At 37.6% G+C, this 24,377-nt stretch overlaps 1 protein-coding gene and 1 long non-coding RNA gene across 3 annotated transcripts; both read right to left on the bottom strand.

The window, feature by feature from the left end:
- Positions 1 to 791: 791 nt before the first annotated feature.
- LOC117305988 (probable tRNA N6-adenosine threonylcarbamoyltransferase) lies at positions 792 to 17,722 on the bottom strand. Of its 2 annotated transcripts, none has more exons than XM_033790837.1 (14): positions 17,642 to 17,722; positions 15,267 to 15,445; positions 14,333 to 14,393; positions 13,063 to 13,121; positions 12,187 to 12,288; positions 11,460 to 11,533; positions 10,839 to 10,934; positions 8,014 to 8,063; positions 7,532 to 7,610; positions 5,865 to 5,930; positions 4,764 to 4,854; positions 3,234 to 3,309; positions 2,429 to 2,527; positions 792 to 1,110 (listed from the first exon to the last, which is right to left on the bottom strand). In XM_033790837.1, exons 2-14 carry the CDS (start codon positions 15,379 to 15,381, stop codon positions 1,071 to 1,073), a joined length of 1,008 nt encoding a protein of 335 aa, XP_033646728.1. In that variant the 5' UTR covers positions 15,382 to 15,445; positions 17,642 to 17,722; the 3' UTR covers positions 792 to 1,070. The 2 variants fall into 2 exon arrangements, with proteins under 2 accessions (XP_033646728.1, XP_033646729.1); XM_033790838.1 differs by having other exon boundaries at positions 15,267 to 15,421.
- Positions 17,723 to 20,589: 2,867 nt separating this feature from the next.
- On the bottom strand, positions 20,590 to 22,559 carry LOC117305987. The gene is made up of 3 exons (XR_004520770.1): positions 21,988 to 22,559; positions 21,559 to 21,657; positions 20,590 to 21,003 (listed from the first exon to the last, which is right to left on the bottom strand). It is a non-coding gene; the product is annotated as an uncharacterized LOC117305987 (long non-coding RNA).
- Between the last annotated feature and the right edge of the window lie 1,818 nt (positions 22,560 to 24,377).

The raw sequence follows: 24,377 nt of genomic DNA, 5'->3' as shown, positions 1-24,377 counted from the left end.
CCCCTTGTGATTTTATCCAATTTTAGGCCCATCAATTTTGACCAAAATGCAAGGTATACCCTTGTGATTTTATCCAATTTTAGCCCATCAATTTTGACCAAAATGCAAGGCTTACCCCTTGTGATTTTATCCAATTTTAGCCCATCAATTTTGACCAAAATGCATAGGCTTACCCCTTGTGATTTTATCCAATTTTAGCCTATCAATTTTGACTACAATGCAAGGCTTACCCCTTGTGATTTTATCCAATTTTAGCCCATCAGTTTTGACCAAAATGCAAGGCTTACCCCTTGTGATTTTATCAAATTTTAGCCCATCAATTTTGACTACAATGCAAGGCTTACCCCTTAAGATTTTATACAATTTTAACCCATCAATTTTGACCTAAATGCAAGGCTTACCCCTTGTGATTTTATCAAATTTTAGCCAATCAATTTTGACCAAAATGCAAGGCTTACCCTTGGTGATTTTATCAAACTTTTGTCATTTACTATTTGACCAAAATGAAAGGCCTACCCCTTCTTTTTGCTGGTGATTTTATCCATATGAGGCCAACAAATTGAAGAGCTACATGTATGTTCCCTTTAACCTACACAGTAAAACTTGAATCAAGAATGTACTTGGATGCTATTCAATAGACCCTTATACATTGTCACCATCTTGGTCATGCTCCCTGTGTCCAATAATAATCAAGATGACCACAACGTGATAAAGGTCTGTATTGCACTGTTCTACAATACAAAAATAATTTGTATGTACATTGTCCTCGCATATCCGGAAGACTCTTCTTTACAAACAATGGTGGAGAAATAAAAACTGAGGCCCGATTGCTAGACAGGTTATTTTGACGAGTTCAAACTCACGCAAGATGTTCCAAATTATGTTATCAATGTCATTATACACCGTTAAGGGGGGGGGGTAGAAAGGGTTTTGTTCAAGTCCTTCCTTAAGCCTTCGATTCAATGACAGACGATCGTTCAATCTTGAATCAGTCCTCCATCCTTGAAGCTCTTGACTGGATGTTTCCTCAGCTCATCATCTAAGATGCTGCTCTTGTATACTCCTCATCTTCAGTCCCTCCAGGTTATCTCCACTTCATCTGTCCGATATCTAAAGAAAGTAAACAAAGTCTTTCACTGAAATCCAAGGGTACACATTTTACTTTATCGCAGGCCTTAAGCCCGCGAATGCAATGCAAAATTTTACAACACAAATTTGCAACAGGTATTTTGTAACAGTTAACTTGAGCTCAACTCCTGCAAATAATTAGCAACAGATAACTTGTGCTTGACTCCTGCGAAACATTTGCTGCAAAAACAGCCATGTGAGGTCAAAATTAGTATCGCATTTGCATAGAGTAGGAACCTAGCTTAAAGACAATGGACACTATTGGTAATTGTCAAAGACCAGTCTTCTCACTTGGTGTATCTCAACATATGCATAAAATAACAAACCTGTGAAAGTTTAAGCTTGATTGGTCGTCGGAGTTGCGAGATAACTATGAAAGAAAAAAACACCCGTCACACGTAGTTGTGCACTTTCAGATGCTTGATTTCGAGACCTCAAATTCTAAACTTGAGGTCTAGAAATAAAATTTGTCTCAAAAACTGCGTCACTTCAGAGGGAGCCGTTTCTCACAATGTTTTATACTATCAACCTCTCCCCATTACTCGTCACCAAGTGAGGTTTTATGCTGATAATTATTTTGAATAATTACCAATAGTGTCCACTGCCTTTAAATCACTCCACTGCAGGAGAAAAGCCTATTCACCAATTCACCATTTCACTTTATCCTAAGCTGTCTGTTGCCATGTAATGCCCCATCATCTGTTTTGTCTAGCGCTTTTTTTTCCTGTTAGGTTTCTTGTCCAGTTAGTTGTTTTTTCTGTCCACTTCTTTTCATACCCCTTTGCTGGGTGACCTGCTAGGTGACCCACATACCCTTGGGCAGGTCACAAATAAATACCAACTCTGTAGTTTTTTTTTACTTAAAGCCATTAGACACTTTCAGTAAAAAGTAATGTCCAAGGCCCACACTTTGTGTATCACAAATTCTACATAAAATAACAAACCTGTGAAAATTTTGCCTCACAAAATTGGAGTCGGGAGAAAATAACATGTCATGTCGTGTCATGACATGTGTTTTAAATAAACCCATACATGTGTTTTAAATAAACCCATACTTCTCAACATAAAGAATTTATATTGTTTTAATGTTTTCTCAAAAAGTAAACTATTCATGTAATAATATTTCAAGAGAAGTCTTTCACCATTACCTTCTGTAAACCCTGTAAATTATTTGTAAACTGTGAACTTTTATTTTTCTTCTGTGTCGAAAGTGTCCAATGGCTTTAAATTTGAAAGAGCATGAGGTATTAACAACATGGCAGTGTATTACAGTGACGTATTTATACTTTCTTCCACATACCTTTGAGTACACCAAGTTTCCTCTATGGGTGTAGTCTGACCGGATTTAAACATCTCCCAGCCAGCTTGTGCAATCATCGCTCCATTGTCAATGCAATATCTAGGGAGAAAAGTAACAGGGTCGAAGCAAAGTCCAAGACAGACATCATTTTGGGATACAAAGGCCAACAAACTTGAAGTACATTGCCCCAGATGATCGGTTGCAGAGATGGGAAACAAAATCATGACTGAAGTCGCTCTGGAATTATCAGTCTTGATAACTAACATACGATGATCACTGCTTTAGTTTTCTACCACTGTGAGCGAAACTTACATTGTAAACAATGTGATGACAAATTCAAAATTGGTCTGCCAAACCAGGCAAGAACCAAATAGAGAGAAGACAAGGAAAGATTGCTTCATTTTTGTATTTGCGAGGAAAACCTCAGTGATTGCAGAGAAAACTCGTGCTGTTAGGCAAGGACTGAAAACCCAATCAACATAGTGCCCCCGGGTCCAAGAGGTGGAAGGCAAGTAATGATACACTAACCGGACCGCCAGATCTATATCGTGCTCAGTCACAAACAAGCTGATTATAATAACAATAATGCAAGAGTTCTTTATAAAGTGCACATTCCTAGACAAGCCATGCAACTGTAACTTCACCAAAAAAGAGGAAATTACCAAATGTCAATGATTTGAACAGTATTTTTCAATACTGAATGATAACATTGAAAATAACAAAAGAGGAAATCAACTGAACCAAAGGAAAAAGTTGCATGTCTGCTAGACAGTAGATCAAGACGCTGATCAAATATCCGACTTGCCTTTCATCAGTCGCACAAACCACTGCTCCCCTCTCTTCAGCCATGTCTCTCATCATCTGCTGTAACCTTTCATTACCTTGAAAGATAAAATTAAAAATGTGGAAGATTTAAATTGAAATAATTCTGAACGAAACTAATCGACCCTTTGTGAAACCCCTGGCTTGGGCTCCAGCTCTCATCTGTTTGAAGCTTTGTACTTATAGAAGCAACCATCAAAATAACTGATGGCGCCTGTGGTTTTAAAAAGAGCCTTAGACAGAGCTAGCTGCAAACTTTCCCTGATTCTACAGAAAGTCAAAAGTTCCCTAAACAAACTAATCTGTCCATGTTCTGATGAAAAGTTTTGACAACCTTCCTGATTATGGATTTGTTTTCCCTATTGTATTAAAGACACTGGACACTATTGGTAATAGTCAAAGACCAGTCTTCTCACTTGGTGTATCTCAACATATGCACAAAATCAAACCTTTGAACATCTGAGCTCAGTTGGTTGTTGAAGTTGCGAGATTATAATGGAAGAAAAAAAACCTTGTCACACGAAGTTGTGTGCTTTCAGATGCTTTCATTTTGGGACCTCAAAATCTAAGTCTGAGGTCTCGAAATCAAACTCAAATGTTTCAGTGGAAAATTACTTCTTTCTCGAAAAATAGGTTACTTAAGAGGGAGACGTTTCTCACAATGTTTTATACTATCAACGGCTCTCCATTGCTTGTTACCAAGTCAGTTTTTATGCTAACAATTATTTTGAGTAATCACCAAAGGTGTCCAGGGGTGGCTTTCACAAAGGTAGTCCTAACTTAGGACTAGTCCTAGGCAGTGCTAAGAGATAGGACCAGTCCTAAGTTAGGACCAGTAACTCATCCTAACTTAGGACTGGTCCTATCTCTTAGCATTGCCTAGGACTAGTCCTAAGTTAGGACTACCTTTGTGAAATCCACCCCAGTGCCTTTAAATGTTATCTCCCCGCTTGCTAGTTGGAAACAATCTCTCTGATTGCTAGATGTAAATGTTGGCGGCTCTGCTGTAGAGGCCGAGTGCTAGGTTGATTGCTTCTCATCTTCAACATTTAGAATAATTAAAAAACAAGACTTTTAAAAGCAGTGGACACTATTGGTAACTACTCAAAATAATTACCGGTATTATCAAAAAAAAACATTTCTAGATTACAAGTAATGGGGAGAGGTTGCTGTATAAAAACTGCTCCCTCTGAAGTGAAGTAGTTTTCAAGAAAGAAGTAATTTTCTACGAATTTGATTTCCCTCCCTCAGACATGTCAGATTTAGAATTTGAGGTGTAAAAATCAAGCATCTGAGAGCACACATCTTCGTGTGACCATGGTGCAACAAGGGTGTTTTTTCATTCGTTAGTACATGTATCTCGCAATTTCGACGACCGATTGAGCTCAAATTTTTTACAGGTTTGTTATTTTATGCATATGTTTCGATACATCAACTGTGAAAACTAGTCTTTGACAATTACCAATAGTGTCCAGTGTCTTTAATGGAGCTGTTATTTTAAGAAGTGACTTACATCCGACACCGCCAACTATGAGAACTTCTCTTGAGTTACAATGTGCCATGGCTCTCTCTGTGATCTCAACCAGCATGGCAAATAACGTCTCCTGTAAAATAAACAAATCGGAGAGTCAAAATGTTCAAAGTGGCCTTTCCAAAGATTGACTTCATCCTTTGCGCTAAACCCCTCATCAAGTTGTAGTCAAACCAGTTGTGGGTGAGTCGAAACACTTCCATTTGTAGTCCATCAATACAGTTTTGATTTGAAATCAATGCCTGATGAAGGACTATGAATAATCAAAAATGAGCTGGTGTGGTCTCCAAACTTAAAATCTGTCTTTAAAAAATGTTTTTTTTTTTTTTTAGTGCCTTTACATGTGCTATACATATAGGACTATCATGTGGGTTGTGATCTTGGCCTGATCCATTAAAGGAACACGTTGCCTTGGATCGGTCGAGTTGGTCTTTGAGATGTTGTGAAAGTAGAATACAATGATCCACACAAACATGCCTCGAAATTGCACAATTTTCCTTCAGCCTCGTCGACAAACACGGTCGGCCATTTATGGGAGTAAATTTTTGTATTCCCATAAATGGCCGACCGTGTTAGTTTGCACAGTAAAAGGAAAACCATGCAATTTCGAGGCAAATTTGTGTGGGTCATTGTATTCTACTTTTAAAACTTCGTTCCAACCATATGCATTTTATAAAAAACGGTTACAAATGCTTTTTATAGACCAACTCGTCCGATCCAAGGCAATGTGTTCCTTTAAGCGACCACTAGACACAATACAGCGATCCAAGCAAAACATCAGTTTGAAAAAAAAAAAAACATTTCAGTTTCTTGTGGATTTAGATTTTCCTGTGGATGACCCTATCTTGTGGATTTTTCTCACAACAGACGTCTTGGACTGCTCCATGCAACACACACACGACATAATGCAGCAACAAGTCGTAAATTTTTGTTAATAATTATTAACTATTCAGACACATGTGCTGACTTTTTCAGCACATATTATTCACAGTTGTGATTGGCCAATGGTCAAAGGGAGGCGGAGTTAAATTGGATCAGTCTATTAACTTAAATGGGGTGAATTCCTTGTTTTGATAAACCAACCTGCAGTGAGAAGCAGAGATCCTCTGGAGTGCATTGACCAGACTTCAGCTTCTTGTGAGCAATGTCCTGCAAATCAGAAATTAATGTTTATTAGGAGAAATTGTTTAATCAAGTCCTCTGGTGGAACCCGCCGGGAAGAGGGAGGAGAGGCCGACCTAAATTTAACTGGCACCAGACCATCCAGCGGGACCTTCATAGGGTCAATAAAGGCTGGAGCAAAAGTCGGGTCACTGACTGCTGACCGATCTGCCTGGAGAGCGTTGACTGCCTCATGCGTTGGGTGACGCAGGAGCTTCTAAAGCCCGGTTCATACTTCCCGCGAATGCAAAAGCGATACAAATGTTGACGTCACAAATTCGCAATGAATAATTCGCAGCAGTTCAGCTCTGCTCAACTCACTTGCGAATATCACTGCGAAAGGATGGTTGTGACGTCAAATTCACATCAAATTCGCTACGCATTCGCATTCGCATGAAGTATGAAACGGGCTTTAGTCTAAGTCTTAATTGCTTTAACATCACAAGGCAGGATTGGCACTTCAATGTGAGGACTAAAATTAACTGATTTGGGCTAAAATTAACTGATTTGGGCTAAAATTAACTGATTTGGGCTAAAATTAACTGATTTGGGCACAAATTAACTGATTTAGGCTAAAATTAACTGATTTGGGCACAAATTAACTGATTTGGGCACAATTTAACTGATTTGGGCTAAAATTAACTGATTTGGGCTAAAATTAACTGATTTGGGCTAAAATTAACTGATTTGGGCTGTCGACTCAAACTGTTGCTGAAACAAGGTTACCCCCTAACTGGCCATACATAGGTCAGCGGACCACTGTTAAGGGAGAACACTGATAACGGAGCTGGAAATAATAAGCATACAAGGGAGAGGCACAAACCAAAGCACAAGACAAAAATCAGTTGCGTTGGTTGAATAAGGGAATCAATGTGTGGTGAAGAGGTTATCAATTAGTGGTTTAAACCCAACGAGGCCTAGTTCTTGATTATTTTTCCGAGATGAAGTTGAGGTAAATTATCAAGAACCAGCCGTCGATTTCACAAAACTCTTCCTAACTTAAGACTAATCTAAGAACTTAGGACGAGTCCCAACCCTGCACTGTAGCATGCAGACCTTTAAGATTAGTCCTAAGTTAGGAAGAGTTATTTGTCCTAACTCAAGATAAGACGAGTCCTAACTCGATGGCAGGCCTCGACGGGTTTAAACCACTAGTTGAAAACCAATTCAACACACTTTCATTCGCATTCATAAATACCTTTTCGGTCAAAAAACATCAACACTTTTGGTCAAAAAGTAAAATAAATGCAAAAATTATAATTGTTCAATGATTTCTTTCAACACAACACCCCTCCAGCTATGAAATGGTAAGGCCCTCCTCCGCCCTTGGGTAAACAACTCCTTATACGGGAATGCTGTGCGCGTCGTGGTGTGGCACAACTTTCTTATAAGCACAAGTGCAAGGTCACGTGTAACGCCCATGTTTCAACACTTTTTACTAGTCATAAACAAAGGTTAATACACACTCACGTGACGCGCTCTCCATCAATTGGAATAGCGAAACTGTCTGAGGTATTTATGAATGTAGGTTTATGTCCCACTGGGGACAAAGAGGTTTAAGTACAGTGTAAGATAAGTAATGTGATTACCTCGATGAAGGACAAGATGCCAGAAAAGGAAACATCCATGCCTTTGACTGTGTAGGGAAGCTCTATAAACTTCTTGCCTCTATCAAAACAAAAATAAAGATCAAACATTTTTGAATAAATTAGAGACACAGTGAGGTCTGCTTTGCTCGATGGTTCTAAGTAAAGTTTTCAGGCAAAGTTTTCTTCACCGTGGTCATCATTCTGCTAGAAAAGTCAACTGCATTGGACTGAGAATTATATTTAGACCACACCTGTATATCAAAATGTCATACCTCCTGCACTTTCATGTTCGACAGTCCAGACTCCAAACACTGCCTCTAGGTTGAATTGACCTTTAATGCGACCACAATATCATTTGTTACAATTTCCCCGTCAGTTTTCCTTTACAGACCATTATCGGCCTTCAATAAGTACATCTGCATCCCACGTTGCTTCATAACCATTTATGTTTAGGTCATTGTCATCCTTTATATTTTACTTACTTTTTGGCCATTTGTTCAATGTTGAAACCAGGACTTGGATCATTTGATAACTGCAGAAAGACCACACAAATTTTTTTTTTATAAGAATAACTAAGTTTTATGTGATTGAGGAACTGACTTTTTTTGGACTCCTTAAAGCCATTGGACACTTTCGGTAAACAGTATTGTCCAAGTCCCACACTTCGTGTATCACAACTTATATATATAATAACGAACCTGTGAAAATTTAGGCTCAATCGGTTATCGGATTCAGGAGAAAATAACGGGAAAACCCACCCTTGGTTTCTGCACGTTTCGCCGTGTCATGACATGTGTTTAAAATAAATCCGTTATTCTCGCTATCGAGAATTGAAATTGTTTTAATGTTTTCTCAAAAAGTAAAGCATTTCATGGAATAATATTTCAAGAGAAGTCTTTCACCATTACCTTCTGTAAACCCTGTTAATTATTTGTAAATCTGTGATTGTTTTTTTTTTTTTTTTCTGTACCGAAAGTGTCCAATGCTTTAAAGATTAGTGCATGCAGATCAAATTCACTCAGAAGTCGGTTTAATTTGTGAGTGATAAGATCAGAACCCAGGGGCTAAAGTCCTTGCTGACAAACAAGTCTGAGACTAGGATCCAACTTGAGGGAGGTATACTAACCCAAAGTGGCCGGTGGGAATCCACAGACACTGGACACCTTTGGTAATTGTCAAAGACCTGTCTTCTCACTTTGTGTATCTCAACATATGCATAAAATAACAAAACTGTGAAAATTTAAGCTCAAATGCTCAAGGAAGTTGCATGATAATAATGAAAGAAAAAACACCCTTGCCACATGAAGTTTTGTCCTTTCAGATGCTTGATTTCAAGACCTCAAAATCTAATTCTGAGGTCTAAAAATCAAATTCTCGAAAACTTTGTCACTTAAAGGCTGTGGACACTATTGGTAATTACTCAAAATAATTATTAGCATAAAACCTTCCTTGGTTTGGAGTAATGGGGAGAGGTTGATGGTATAAAACATTGTGAGAAACGGCTCCCTCTGAAGTGACGTATTTTTGAGACAGAAGTAGTTTTCCACGAACTTAATTTCAAGACCTCAGATTTAGAACTTGAGGTCTCGAAATCAAGCATGTGAATGCACACAACTTAGTGTGACAACGGTGTTTTTTCTTTTATTATTATATCGGAACTTCGATGATCGATTGAGCTGAAAGTTTCACAGGTTTATTATTTTATGCATACGTTGAGATACAGCAAGTGAGAAGACTGGTCTTTGACAATAACCAATAGAGTCCAGTGTTTTTAAGAGGAGCCTTTTCTCACAATGTTTTATACTATCAACCTCTCCCATTACTCGTTACCAAGTAGGGTTTTATGCAAATAATTATTTTGAGTAATTACAAATAGTGTCCACTGCGGTTAAAGGATTTGGGTACTTTTTCAAAATGTCCATAGATTAACGTTAAACTTACAGGGTTCGAAGATAATGATAGTAGAAAGCTTACCTTCAAATATTACTTACTGAGGTGCTGTAGTTTTTGAGAAATGAGTAAAACAATGTCATGAAAATATGTTTGTAAATGATTAAAATAATTTTTCGTCTCATGAGACGAAAATTATTTTCATGACATTGTTTTACTCATTTCCCAATAACTACAGCACCTCAGCACGTAATATTTTCAGGGAAGCTTTCTACTATCATTATCTTCAAACTGTGTAAGTTTAATGTAAATCTGTGGACATTGTGTTTTTTGTCCTACAAAAGTTACATAGACCCTTTGAAGGGCATACTTTCGTACTCTAATGCGACTGCAGATAAAGCCAGGTTCATACTTCCTGCAAATGCGAATGCGAAGTGAGCTTTGACATCACATGGCCGTTTATTTCTAGAAAGGTTTAGCAGGACTTAAACTCATCTCTACACTTCCAAATTATTTATTGCCTTTATGTGACATCAAGAATTTTATCGCATTTGTGTTTGCAGAAAGTATGAACCAGGCTTTAGTCGTATCGCATTTGTGTTTGCAGAAAGTATGAACCAGGCTTTAGTCGTATCGCATTTGTGTTTGCAGAAAGTATGAACCAGGCTTTAGTCGTATCGCATTTGTGTTTGCAGAAAGTATGAACCAGGCTTTAGTCGTATCGCATTTGTGTTTGCAGAAAGTATGAACCAGGCTTTAGTCGTATCGCATTTGTGTTTGCAGAAAGTATGAACCAGGCTTTAGTCGTATCGCATTTGTGTTTGCAGAAAGTATGAACCAGGCTTTAGTCGTATCGCATTTGTGTTTGCAGAAAGTATGAACCAGGCTTTAGTCGTATCGCATTTGTGTTTGCAGAAAGTATGAACCAGGCTTTAGTCGTATCGCATTTGTGTTTGCAGAAAGTATGAACCAGGCTTTAGTCGTATTGCATTTGTGTTTGCAGAAAGTATGAACCAGGCTTTAGTCGTATCGCATTTGTGTTTGCAGAAAGTATGAACCAGGCTTTAGTCGTATCGCATTTGTGTTTGCAGAAAGTATGAACCAGGCTTTAGTCGTATTGCATTTGTGTTTGCAGAAAGTATGAACCAGGCTTTAGTCGTATCGCATTTGTGTTTGCAGAAAGTATGAACCAGGCTTTAGTCGTATCGCATTTGTGTTTGCAGAAAGTATGAACCAGGCTTTAGTCGTATCGCATTTGTGTTTGCAGAAAGTATGAACCAGGCTTTAGTCGTATCGCATTTGTGTTTGCAGAAAGTATGAACCAGGCTTTAGTCGTACACTTGTTTTTCCTGTCCTATATAAATATTAGGGACAATTCTATGTCCGCTTTGTCTCAGTGTACTCTTAGCAGTCTTACCTTGAGTATCCTTGCAAACCTGTCCAAGCAGTTGCCAACGGCGATGTCGATGGTTTCTCCAAAGATGCGATATCTATGCTGTGAGTAAGCAATCACCTGAAATGCAGAATGGAAATATTCAAACATGTAATCTTAAAGATGCTAGGTCTCATTTTCCAAGTTGTTGTTTGATATTTTTAATAGAACCGAAATGAATGAATAAATGAAAAATTCAGATTGAATCTTGAAAGCAGTGCACTCAAACTGAATTAATGTTCATTCCACACATCAGGGCATAAGATGAATGAAACCCATTTACACTTTATAAATCCAAGCAATGTTAAATAAATTGGGGCCATACAAAAACAAACTTACTAGAGCGGGGCTTGAACCTGCAACCTCCAGATTAACGTGCCAGCGCTCTACCAACTATTTTTTCACTATCTTTGTTCAGGGGTACCGGTCAGAGGCCGTGCAACCTATACTTCTGTAAAATCAGGGCTCACACTCAAATATAGGATACAACATGTACAACCTGGGAAGTGGCATGCCAGTGCTCTACCTACTGAGCTATCTAGCGCTATGTTGGCAGCCCCCATATTTTTTCGAGGAAGCCAACCATCTTAATAAGACTAAACCTACCTGTGTGTTGCCGCCACTGACATACAACACTGTTGGGTTCTTAGAATCAGTCACCAGTCGTCCCATTTCTATATCTGATATCCTGGAGTTAAAGAAAATTGTCATAAATAACTCACAGACCAGAAGCAGGAGTCAGAAACAAAAACCGAAGCGTGGGTCAATGATCGGTCATTACATAATGGCTTTCCAATAGTACTTTGTGCTTTGCTGTATCAAAAAAATACAACGAGCCAGAAAAAAATTGCAAAAGTCAGTGAGAAAACAAGAGTTTCATTGACAGAACAATTTGTTAATAACTAGGAAAACAATTGTTTTTTGTCTGAAAATACTCCCAGCAGGAAAAGGATCCCAAAGCAAACAGGTTTTTATAACAAAACTCCTACCCCTGTATTTGTTTGTATATAAGGAGTTCTCTTGATAATCCACGGCACCAACAACAATTGGCATGTCGCCCTGTGCTTTAGCTGTGGTACCCTTTGCAAAGTTCAAATAAAAGTTTCACATTTTTCCTCAACTACATAGCCCTTAAGTAGGATTTGAAACTTTGCATGGTGGAAATACGATATAGAAAGATTTGCGGTAACACCATGTAATGACTATCTCTAATGAGTTGGGGTGGTTCTGAAAAGAGCCGTTGGTTTTAACTCCCTTGAACTACATGGCCCTTGAGCAGAGAAACATTGCAGTAACCCTTGAAAAGATAAATTCAAGGCATGTTTAAGGATACGTCCGATGCAATGGTTGACTCCTATGATGGGAACATCCCAAAGCTGAGCGATAGTTCTTGCTACGATGGCAGTTGAGATTAACGGTGCAGCCATACCTGGTCCTGAATAGGGTTTTTTTTTTTTTTTGGGGGGGGGGAAACATCGAGATTTGTTGAGTAAGTTGAAGGTGGCTGAGGAGGGGGAGGGAGTTGGATGGGCTTGAAGGAGGATCAATGAAACAGTACCTGATTCTGTTTTGGAATGAAGACAAATAATCTTAAAACCCCAGTGGTTACAGGATCAGCATTGTATGGGAATTCATGAATGCGACCAAACAGATTAATTCAAGTCATGTTTGGTACTCACAAAATGGATATTACGTATTTCCACAGATCATCGGTTACGAAGATGGGGGACTTAAATGACCGAAGTCAAAAAGGTTCTGTTCGATCTAACTAACAAGCCCGCAATGCCATTTTTCTGCCAAGGTCTGCTGATAGTAACAAAACAACATCCTAAGTCAGGAAGATATCCAGGTATTGTAGCATTAACACCTGTAACTAAAGGGACGTGTTGTCTTGGATCGGTCCATTTGGTCTGTAAAAGGTATTTGAATCCGTTTTTGGGGGAAATGCATCATAGAAAATGTTTTAAAAGCAGAATATAATGAACTAACACAGCACTTCAATTTTGTGGAGTAAAAATTTTGACCAACCGTGAAGATAAAGGAAAACCACGCAATTTTCAGGCATATTTGTATGAATCCTTATATTCTACTTTTAACACTTCTTTCTAACCATATGCATTTTTTATAACAAACGGTTACAAGCGCTTTTCATAGACCAACTCGCCCGATCCAAGACAAAATGTCCCTTTAAGTATTTGTTGTGTCAGACCTTTTGTGTAGCAGACGCAGTCAATGTCACTTGGTGTCAGTCCTGCCTCCTCCATACACCTACAGATAAATGATAAAAGCATCACACAAAAAAAGATTATAAGCCGTAAGAGATGTTAGTTCAGATTTTCTTGTGACAGAGTGCAGGGACATGGCAAAGCTTTGTCACAAGAATTTCTGAACTAACAGTTGGTGAGCAGGACTATTTGTTGACATTCTTCACAAGTTTTTGAATCAAAATATCACTTCAGACAAGTTTAGGATCTAGCAGAACGCTACTTGAAATTTACCCTTTAAAGCCATTATACACTTTCCGTAAACAGTATCGTCCAAGTCCCACACTTAGTGTATCACAACTTATATATAAAATAACAATCCTGTGGAAATTTAGGCTCAATCGGACATCGGAGTCTGGAGAAAATAACGGGAAAACCCACTCCTGTTTTCGCGCGTTTCGCCGTGTCATGACATGTGTTTATAACAAATCCGTAATTCTCGCTAACAAGAATTTACCAGTATATTGTTTTACCGTTTTCTCAAAAAGTAAAGCATTTTATGGACTAGTATTTCAAGAGAAGTCTTTCACCATTACCTTCTGTAAACCCTGTAAATTATTTGTAAATCTGTGAACTTTTTCTTTTCTTTTTCTGTACCGAAAGGGTCTGTAGTGTTCACGTGATCACACTGTAATACATGTAATGTTATACATTTATGCAAATGAGTTGGCCTCGTGTAAGAGTACACGGAGAGAGGGTGGAAAACCGAGGAACAGAATAAAGACACATGTTGATGCACATAAGATTGAATTCGTCTATAGTATTGGTTTAATCCGTATGTCTAGTAAGACTCTACAGGGTCCAATGGCTTTAAACCTCTAGAGGTAAATTTTCTTCAAACAGCAGAAGTTTTATAAATGGTCATGCGCACCCACTAAGAGTGCAATGTGCACTGGCTGCACGCATAAAAGGGTGCCTCTGGCAGCCTTCCACATCAACCTATACAAGACAACGGAGCACAGGGCTCAGCTGGTCTATTCCGGAGGGAGAACAACTGAAGGGCCTGGAGAAAAACCCAAGCAGAAAATCGACGCACAATTCTACTCACATGGCCTTAGCTGGGTATCGATCAGGGTCACATTGGTAAAAGGCAAGAGCTTTATTAACATGTTTAACTTTAAGGACTAGCCAATCACCCCACCCAAAATGCTCTCGGTAGCATATGCATACAGATACAGTTTGTTTTAAAAACATTATTATTCCTAATAAGGTTACCTTTTTAAAATGTCCATAGCATGGGCTTGATGGTGTCGAGCAGTTTCCCTTGGCATAAAACCTGAATGATGAGACAAAATAACGAAATAGACAATGTGACAACATTTAAACAACTACGTAGCACAGTTTGCACCAACAAACACATTAGTGCTAATACATGCAGGGGTTGGTGATTTAATTATTGAAAAAGAGTCTTCAGTTTAGATACATTTTGTTTTAAGAGCACCGGACACTATTGGTATTTACTCAAAATAGTTGTTTTCAAAACAGCTTTCTTGGTACCGAGCAATACGTAGAGCTGTTGATAGTGTAAAACATTGTGTGAAAAAACAGTACCCTCTGAAATAATATAGTTTTTGAGAAAGAGGTATTTTCTAACTCTAATAATAATAAAAGACTTCAGGCCTAGCCTCACAACTACTACCTAAAAGGTGTCCAATGCCCTTAAGGCCGAGTAAAAAAAAACATGTTTCACGTCCGGGTTTTTCAAAAAAAGGAGGAAGAGGGGCTTTTTATTTTTTATTTTTATTTCAAGATGGCCGCCATTCTTTGTTAAAATGTCAAATATCCATTGTTTTGTCTACTGCTGAAATACACAAAACATAAATGAAACAATTTAGTCGAGGCATTCAGACAAGACATTCAGATTGTATTTGCTGTAATCATTTAAAATAACCCTATTTAAAAAAACAAAAAAAAATAATGTGCATAAAAAAATAAAATAAAAAATAAAATAAAAAAGGAGGCGGCCTGTAAAAAGGAAGCGGGCGGGGACGCGAAACATGTTTTTTGTTTTACTTGGCCTAACACAATTGGACAACATTGGTAAACATCTCCCTGCATCGTCACCCTGCTTTTTTAAGTGGTGATGCTTGGTGAGCTGGAAAACACAGTCTAAACAACTTAAACACTGAAGACAAAAAAATTATCTCACCATGTCCTGGAGGAGAAATGAAAGTGTGTCTTGGGTTAGACAAGACGACTCCGTCTCTGACAATCCCAATACCCAACTTGTTAGCACTGCCCTCAAACCCTATGACTGTAGGCATTGCTGAGGCTTGGGATGAGTTCTGATGTCACTGCTGAAAACTAGGGAGAAGACTGAACTAAAGCCTTCACATGTAAAACATAGTAAGAACATTTCAAAACAATATTTGTAAAATTTTGTGGATTATAATACAACCTCATGACATAAGATCATAAAGATAAAGAAAGCATAGAAGAACTGCAGCCGATTTCTGGAACGGTAGGATTAAAATAATACTATCTCGAGTTAGGACGAGTAACCCGTCCTAACTTAGGATAGGTTCAATGCGTCCTAACCTATATGGATATGGAAGTTAACTCGTCCTAAGACCCAAGTCCTAAAAAAGATTAACCCTAAGTTAGGAAGAGTTTGGTGAAATCGACGGCTGGTAATGCTACGCTCGGTTAGAACTTCTTTTCATTTTACCCCTGTCTTTCAGAAGGGAAATTTGTGATCTTATTCTGTTTTTTAAATGTAAACACGGTCAAATTTACATAAATCTTGATAGATATGTAAGTTTTAATGTCACACAGGGCCGTCCTGCCACTAGACTGTCTTCTGATCCCTTCAAGTTATCAGTCCCATAAGTCGTTTTATTTTCAGCGGATTGTCCCCATGTGGAACCAGCTTCCGCTGTCAGTCAGATCTAATGTGTCCTTGTCATCATTCAAGTCTCGTCTGCTTCAATTTTACATGGACAAGTTTGTACCATTGCTCTTGTTGTCGTCTGTAATTGTCAATCCCGCCTTCAAGCGCCCCCTTTTTTCTTTTCTTTTTTCTTTTTTTTAACTGTTGGGTGGGTTTCAGGGGACATTCTTTGTGGCAGGACGGCTTTGTAGAGGTGCTGGTCACCTGTTCCTCCTCACCAACCACTGGCTTAGTATTTTTAAGCTATTTTGATTCATTGTTTCTTTATGTATCGTCTTGTATATTTATATTGTTACGCCAGTGGAAAGTCTAATAAAACTAAAACTAACACTGGTTAACGGTAACCTTCAGTTCATATCTCTCTACATGCAATGCAAGCACACAACACTAACACATATAAAGCATTAAAGCCATTGGTAATTATTGGTTAACTTTGACCAGCGGTTGCGCGCAGAGCATACCAGGTGGGAGCAGTATAGTTCTCATCATTATTATCAGAAAGGCGATTTCCATTAAGGATTCTGAATGGTCATGATGATGAGAACTAAAACAATATTTGCAAATTTGTTTTTGTAGACTAGTCTAACACAACTCAATAAAAAAAAACTTATTACATAACATACGCCAGTGGTGCATAAACATGATCCGTGATCGAGGGGCCAAAAGTTTTGAATATGATTTTGTCAATGATGACCTTTGCTGGTTCAATTCAATCATGGATACAAACAAAATCCTATTCACTATCAAAAGGTCAAAGCAGTATTTTTTCCCCTTCCTTATATTATAGATTAGTTAGAGAAAGGGCCGGAAAAGTTTCCGCATGGCACCACCACTTTTCCATTCGATATGAAATAATGTAGATATCCCTTTTTGTAAAAATGGGTGAAAAGGTGGTGACGCATAGCACATAGCCTATCGTATACGGAAAGATATCGGTGGCAACTTATCATGCTTGTCCACACTGACTGAGTGGCTCTCTCTCTGCCTGCCCTGCTGCCTGCGGGTCCTACTACTTGCCGTCAACTCGCCGTCAACTCACTTGCGCCGTCAACTCGCCGTCAACTCCTCCAATATACATTTGTAATCCACAAAAGAAGCATAGAACTGTAAAGTATCAGCTCAAAGAGCATTCGCGTAAGTTTTAGGTCATATTTCGGAATAAAAATTGATTTTTTTTCTCGTGAAAAAAAATTCTCGAAGCCAAAAAACTGTCGGCCGCCATCTTGCTTTTTCACAATGACTAGTCTTGGCCCAAGATGTCAATGATTGGTACTTTTTTTTTATCATCACAAACAAAGTCGTTTTTGTGAATGAATTTGTACCGAAAACCATGAGAAATATGTAGTTTAGCCCAGACTTAACACTTCCGTGCCCCCTTTTTATAGATTTTTCATGTAAATTTAATGAGTTGACGGCACGAAAATGAGTTGACGGCGAGTTGACGAGTTGACGGCAAGTAGTAGGACCGCTGCCTGCACAAACACAACACTCACCTGCAGTTCTCTTTTCATTTGATTTGATTTTGAAAGCAGATCTCGCTATAATTCGATATACACTTTAATATTGGACTCAGTGCAGATCACTGTATATACTGAGCCTCATTTTTTAAAATTAAAAACAAAAATTAAACTTACTTTTTATTCAGTAAACGATGTGTGTACCATCAACGACATGTGTACTGCTGTGTGCACAGTTAATTACATGCAGTAAGTTTGTTGTGTTCGCCAAATGCAAAGGCGCCACCAATCGACAGATCGCTGCCAAGGCTCGCTACAAAGCTTTGAGCAGTCTGACGCTCGATCCTGTCATTTGCCAGTAAAACCCGATGAACATTCGGCTTTCTCACACTTTTAAGTCACTTGAAATGTATGCTTATTAATTTAACTTACTAGACGTGATAAACTCTCAGTTCGTTTTAGGGATTTTTTTCTCTGCTGATAAATAATTACCCCGCCTTTTTTTATGTGAGCGCTACAGCGCCCTCTCTGTTGGCTTGATAGAAGCCACACCCTATTTCAATTCCCTGTGTCCGAGAACACTATCATTGTTTCAACAAACCCCACAATTTTGTTTTTTTTAAACGGTGAGAAGGGCTTCAAATTGTCAGCTTAGGACATTATTAAATAGATTAGGGCAGTTCTGGCATGAAGTCCTAGCCTGCAAAGAAAACTGAAACCTTTGGTGAACATCCAATTATTAATTTTGTCGTCTTTAGACATTATTTTTATTTATAATTATTGTGCGTGGGGTGATTTATTTTTTTTACTTTTGGGGGGAGGCTGGGGTATATCTGGAGATTATTTATATTCCGCGAAATAAAAAATCTTTTTCTTCCCATAGTGTTTTTTTTTTACAGTGCATCGTACTCTCTATAACTGCGAAAACTAATTGACCAAAAGTTGTTTTTAAACTCAACGGAAATGCACATGATAACTATTTTTGTTCAACAAAACACTACTAAATATTTTGTTTTAACTGTTAATAATCTAAACATACTTGTCTTAAGCAGTATAATCTTAATAACCCTCAATCAAGTCAAGCCGCTGACAGCTGTCCCTGACTAATTATTGGTTTTCATCTGCACATCTGGGGAAAAAAATCCACTGGACCTGTTATTTCAGTTTAGCTTGTACTGGGGCATCTGCCATCACCTCAAAGTGGAACCGTAGACTTTGGCGCCCATTTTTAGTCTGGGGTTAACAAAATATAGCTGGTTAGTCCATCAGTGCGTGTCTTGGAGATTGCTGTCCATAACAGATTGCTGTTTTGTTTAGAAAAAAAAATAATTTTCTTCTTTTCTTTCTTCCAAAATTAAATAAATACCATCCACATCTCCTCAGGATTCTTATTGCATCCTTAGAAAAATTAATTAGAAAAAGCAAAAACAAAAATTAATTTTTCATAATTTTTGAACTCAATTATTGCGGAAAAAACACAGGACCAGCAATCATCATGCCACGATTGCACGTTATAAAAACTATAGAGGGCGCTTTCCAGGAATAGTCATCGAAACGGTTCAGACCTAAAACCTTTCTCAGAGTCAAATTTGTTGGTGAAAAAAATACCTCGCTCTCTTAAACTATTTCAAAGGGGTGGTTTTCAACTATTATTCTTATTACTGAATTAGTGTCGAAGTTACCAAATTCATGTTTGAATGAAATTATAAAGAAGTTCGATTTTCACTTATTGTGTATAATTCATACCAAAGTTAAAGGCAGTGGACACTATTGGTAAATACTCAAAATAATTATTAGCATAAAAACCTTTCTTATTACGAGTAATGGGGAGAGGTTGATAGTGTAAAACATTGTGAGAAACAGCTCCCTCTGAAGTGACGTATTTTTTGAGAAAGAAGTAATTTTCCACAAATTTAATTAAGACCTCCGATTTAGAATTAATTTTTGAGGTCGAAATCAAACATCTGAAAGCACACAACTTCGTGTGACTATGGTTCGACATGGGTGTTTTTTCTTTCATTAATATCTCGGAACTTCGACGACCGATTTAGCTCAAATTTTCACAGGTTTGTTATGTTATGCATAGTTTTGTTGCGATACACCAACTGTGACGACTAGTCTTTGACAATAATACCAACAGTGTCCAGTGTCTTTAAACAGACGAAAGCAAAACTTGTGGAAGCATTCCATTCTAGCAACAGGAACGAATACAACGAAATAATTATAATTATAAGTAAACTGCTCATTCCAAAATCTGAATAGTTACACTTTTTTTATTTATCCACTTTAGAATAAAATTACAACTCGATTAATTTTAACTTTCAGTAGACGTCATAAAGAGTATTTCTCACGGGACAAAATTACAGGCAACCACTTCTAGCAATCAGTTTTTTTTGCGACAGTCAGATACTTGCAGGAAAAACATGTATACTGCAGTACCACCATTATGAAGTGGGAAGTTGGTTGTCGGTAAAATGTGTGTGAAAGGCATTAACAGCTAAAACATAATCATTTCAATTTGACAAAAATAATAATGATTATAATTTATTGTCATTTTAATAGTAATGTCGCCCCAATTAAAGAACATTTTAAACTACCGAATTCTAGTCAATCAATTCGATTCAATTAAATTTACTATTTATAACTTGGTGAAACAAGGCGCATACTAAACACAATTTAAGTACGAAAAACTAATATTTGAGTCAAACACAATCATGAACTTGCCAAAGTTTTAGCAAAAAAAAAAAATTAATTAAGAAACCGTGGCGCGGTCGTAGCCATGTGCGTCTTCAAGCGAAAACTCTCAACAAATAATTAGTTTTAGGCGGAAACAAAGAATAATAATAAAAACAATAAAAATCTAGACGAAAAAAACCTGTTCCGACTAAAACCTGTTCCGACGGTAGGTCGGAACAGCTAACAACACCCTTGTCACACGAAGTTTTGTGCTTTCAGATGCTTGATTTCGTGACCTCAAAATTCTAAACTTGAGGTCTCGAAATCAGATTTGTGGAAAATTACTTCTTTCTCGAAAACTACGTCACTTCAGAGGGAGCCGTTTCTCACAGTGTTTTATATCATCAACAGCTCCCCATTACTTGTTACCAAGTGAGGTTTTATGCTGAGTTATTTTTAGTTATTACCAATAGTGTCCACTGCCTTTAAAGGGGACTGTACAAAAGTTCAATTAAGGACTGTGGCTGTGCATGAAATTATGAAATTATAGAGTTCATAATTCAATGCTAAAGTCACTCAGCCACAGACCGTAATGACCTTGAAGACTGACCCTCTTTAAGTTTTAAGAAAAGTCCTACTTAAGTGGACATTTAAAACAACTGCCCACAAAGTAAGTCTGCAGATGACCCTTATAGCCGAATGTCAAGTAGTTGAAGTTATGACAGCCTCTCATCGAACCAAGTAACATAGATGAAGATCTTCCGGTAGACTTGTAGTAGTCCGTCGTCAGCTCGATGAAAACACCACCATTATCAGCCCCAAAGAGTTGGCTGCCTCAGGTATCTTCAGGTCATCTTCAAAGCCTATAGGTGAAATCACATCTTTTATCAATACCATGAGAACAAACTAATATGATTTTTTTTCAGTTTAGTTTTAGCCAGTATGATGATGACACAGCCCGTAACAATAGTTTGTGTTTTTTACCACTTTAAATAGGTATTGTAATACTTATTTTGTACCACTTAGTCAGTGTTTGTGCCACTTATTAGAGATTCAGAAGTTTGATAATTAATTCGAAAAAATACCGTTTTTGTTGTGACAGTTTTTCACATGGTTCTGAAGTTTATTTGAAAGAGTCCATGATGGAGATACAATCTAAAATGGTTTGTAACCCATCTCTCTTTGAGTTTATTATGTGGTTCTGAAACCATCCGATGGTTTATTGACATTTCGTTCAGATGCTCCAATTGTCTTCAGAAGTTTTACTGGTTTTATGCTTACAAAGTGGACACAATTGTTAGCCTAAGAGCGTAAGAGCAATTATAAGTGACTCATGTAAAAGTAGTTTAAAGCTTTTCTCCGACTCGAGGCCATCAGTGAAGACAGGTTTTCAAGTTGTCATTCAATCTTGAACTTACCATGTATCCCAGTAGATGTTCACGTCCACAACATTCACCATACACACTACAGTCTTGGCTGGACGAACTCCTCAGCAATTGGCAAGAGGAACTCATCAGCTGTAAAAATAAAAAGATGATGATATTCATGGCTTGACTATACCAAACCAAAACAAGTGTAATGTGTTGGTTTTTAATTAAATTAGGGCCGTGTCATACAGGGCAAAGAGTTCAAGGCAATCTTAAAGTTAGAAGAAAAGGCATTCACACTGGAATACCTTTTACGTCGTGTAGCAAGACTTTTCCTTGTACACACTTTGTTTGTTGTTGTTGTCGCATTTCACTTTCTCTATGGGTTTGAGAACTGCATGATTTTGCCATGAAGTAGAAATAAGTCTCAAAATGCAGCTGGCTTTGTGGAAATCGGAAATATCAATCCTGCCAACTTACCAAGCGTCCTGGTGGTGTATTTTTATTGCCAATGTCACTCGCCGATGCACACTGCACATAATCTACGTAGAGCAACTTTGGTCAAAGGCCTTTTACGGCAGCAGAAACTGCTGAGCTCTGAAAAACAAGAAATTACAATAACATTTATTTTCTTTTCCGGAGGGATTGAGCACCACTATTAAAATTATTGTCAATCATAAAAAGTTCTCTATGTAGATTTGAATTTAAACTACTTCTGTACTCCACCAAAGTTGTATTAAGTGAACGGAACGTCCATGTTTGTTTTCCACTCTCTTTCTTCTCAAGTAACCAGGTGATTTTTCTGTGCTGAGAATTCTGCAAATTATTGTCCTTCAAGGCTCGAGCGTTAATTGCTTCTAAACGATGTATCATTTTTTGTTCAATGGGTTTATTTTGTTGAAAGAAACTGTAAATAAATTGTAAAGTTGCGGGTGCAAGAATTTGTAATTCTCTTGTGAGGGAGTGTTGGCTCTGAAAAGGGCCGATGTGGTTTAGACATCATTTTGAACAGTCTTCTGGGTCTTATATTCTGCTGTTACTTGTACCAAACATTGAGCAATTTAGGTCAAAGGCCTTCGTGACAGCAGCAAAGGCTGAGCTCTGAAAAACAAGAAATTACAATAACGTAATTGTAATGAGCTATCTATAATTTGAAGAATGAGATTGAACTTTTCAGGAGGGATTGAGCTCCACTATTTGTCTTTCATAAAAAGATTTTCCACTCTCTTTACTCTCAAACAATCAGAAGATTTTTCTGTGCGGAGTAAATTTCTGCAGATTCTTTGTACTTGAAGGCTCATTGCTTTAAAGGGTTTTATTTTGTAGAAAGAAACTATAAATAGATAGTAAACTTGCGGGTACAAGAATTTGTGAATCTCTGGTGAGTGAGTGTTGACTCTGAAAAGGGCCGGTGTGGTTTAGATATCATTTTGAACATTCTTCTGGGTTTTATTTTTTGCTGGTACTTGCTAAAACTTAAGTGATACATTACCAAACCTTGAGCAATATTGGTCAAAGGCCTTCGTGGCAGCAGCAACTGCTGAGTTCTGAAACAAACAAAAAACAAAAAAATCACGATAACATATTTATAATAAGCTATTTATTGTTTAAAGAATGAGCTTGAATTCTTTTCCGGAGGGATTGAGCACCACAATTAAAATTATTGTCAATCATAAAAAGTTCTCTATGTAGATTTGAATTTAAATTACTTCTGTACTCCACCAAAGTTGTATTAAGTGAACGGAACGTCCATGTTTGTTTTCCACTCTCTTTCTTCTCAAGTAACCAGGTGATTTTTCTGTGCTGAGAATTCTGCAAATTGTTGTCCTTCAAGGCTCGAGCGTTAATTGCTTCTAAACGATGTATCATTTTTGGTTCAATGGTTTTATTTTGTTAAAAGAAACTGTAAATAAATTGTAAACTTGCGGGTACAAGAATTTGTAATCTCTGGTGAGGGAGTGTTGACTCTGAAAAGGGCCGGTGTGGTTTAGATATCATTTTGAACAGTCTTCTGGGTTTTATATTTTGCTGGTACTTGCTAAAACTTAAGTGATACATTACCAAACCTTGTGCAATATAGGTCAAAGACCTTCGTGGCAGCAGCAACTGCTGAGTTCTGAAACAAACAAAAAACAAAAAAATCACGATAACATATTTATAATAAGCTATTTATTGTTTAAAGAATGAGCTTGAATTCTTTTCCGGAGGGATTGAGCACCACAATTAAAATTATTGTCAATCATAAAAGGTTCTCTATGTAGATTTGAATTTAAATTACTTCTGTACTCCACCAAAGTTGTATTAAGTGAACGGAACGTCCATGTTTGTTTTCCACTCTCTTTATTCTCAAGTAACCAGGTGATTTTTCTGTGCTGAGAATTCTGCAAATTTTTGTCCTTCAAGGCTCGAGCGTTATTTGCATCTCGACGATGTATCATTTTTGGTTCATTGGTTTTATTTTGTTAAAAGAAACTGTAAATAAATTGTAAACTTGCGGGTACAAGAATTTGTAATCTCTGGTGAGGGAGTGTTGACTCTGAAAAGGGCCGGTGTGGTTTAGATATAATTTTGAACAGTCTTCTGGGTTTTATATTTTGCTGGTACTTGCTAAAACTTAAGTGGTACTTTACCAAACCTTGAGCAATATAGGTCAAAGACCTTCGTGGCAGCAGCAACTGCTGAGCTCTGAAACAACAAAAAAACAAAAAAATCACGAAAACATAATTATAATAAGCTATTTACTATTTGTAAGAATGAGCTTGAATTCTTTTCCGGAGGGATTGAACACCACAATTAAAATTATTGTCAATCATAAAAAGTTCTCTATGTAGATTTGAATTTAAATTACTTCTGTACTCCACCAAAGTTGT

The sequence above is a fragment of the Asterias rubens genome, unplaced genomic scaffold, assembly GCF_902459465.1.
Source record: "Asterias rubens unplaced genomic scaffold, eAstRub1.3, whole genome shotgun sequence".
NCBI lineage: Eukaryota > Metazoa > Echinodermata > Asteroidea > Forcipulatida > Asteriidae > Asterias > Asterias rubens.
This window is presented reverse-complemented; position numbering and strand designations above follow the sequence as displayed.

Excerpts from the sequence above, each read along its gene's own strand:
- LOC117305988 (XM_033790837.1), bottom strand. The coding sequence starts at position 15,381 with ATGCCTACAGTCATAGGGTTTGAGGGCAGTGCTAACAAGTTGGGTATT. Across the intron at positions 13,122-14,332 it reads GCTATGGACATTTTAAAAAG|GTGTATGGAGGAGGCAGGAC; the intron begins GTAACCTTATTA and ends ATTTATCTGTAG. Across the intron at positions 3,310-4,763 it reads CATAGTTGGCGGTGTCGGAT|GTAATGAAAGGTTACAGCAG; the intron begins GTAAGTCACTTC and ends TTATCTTTCAAG.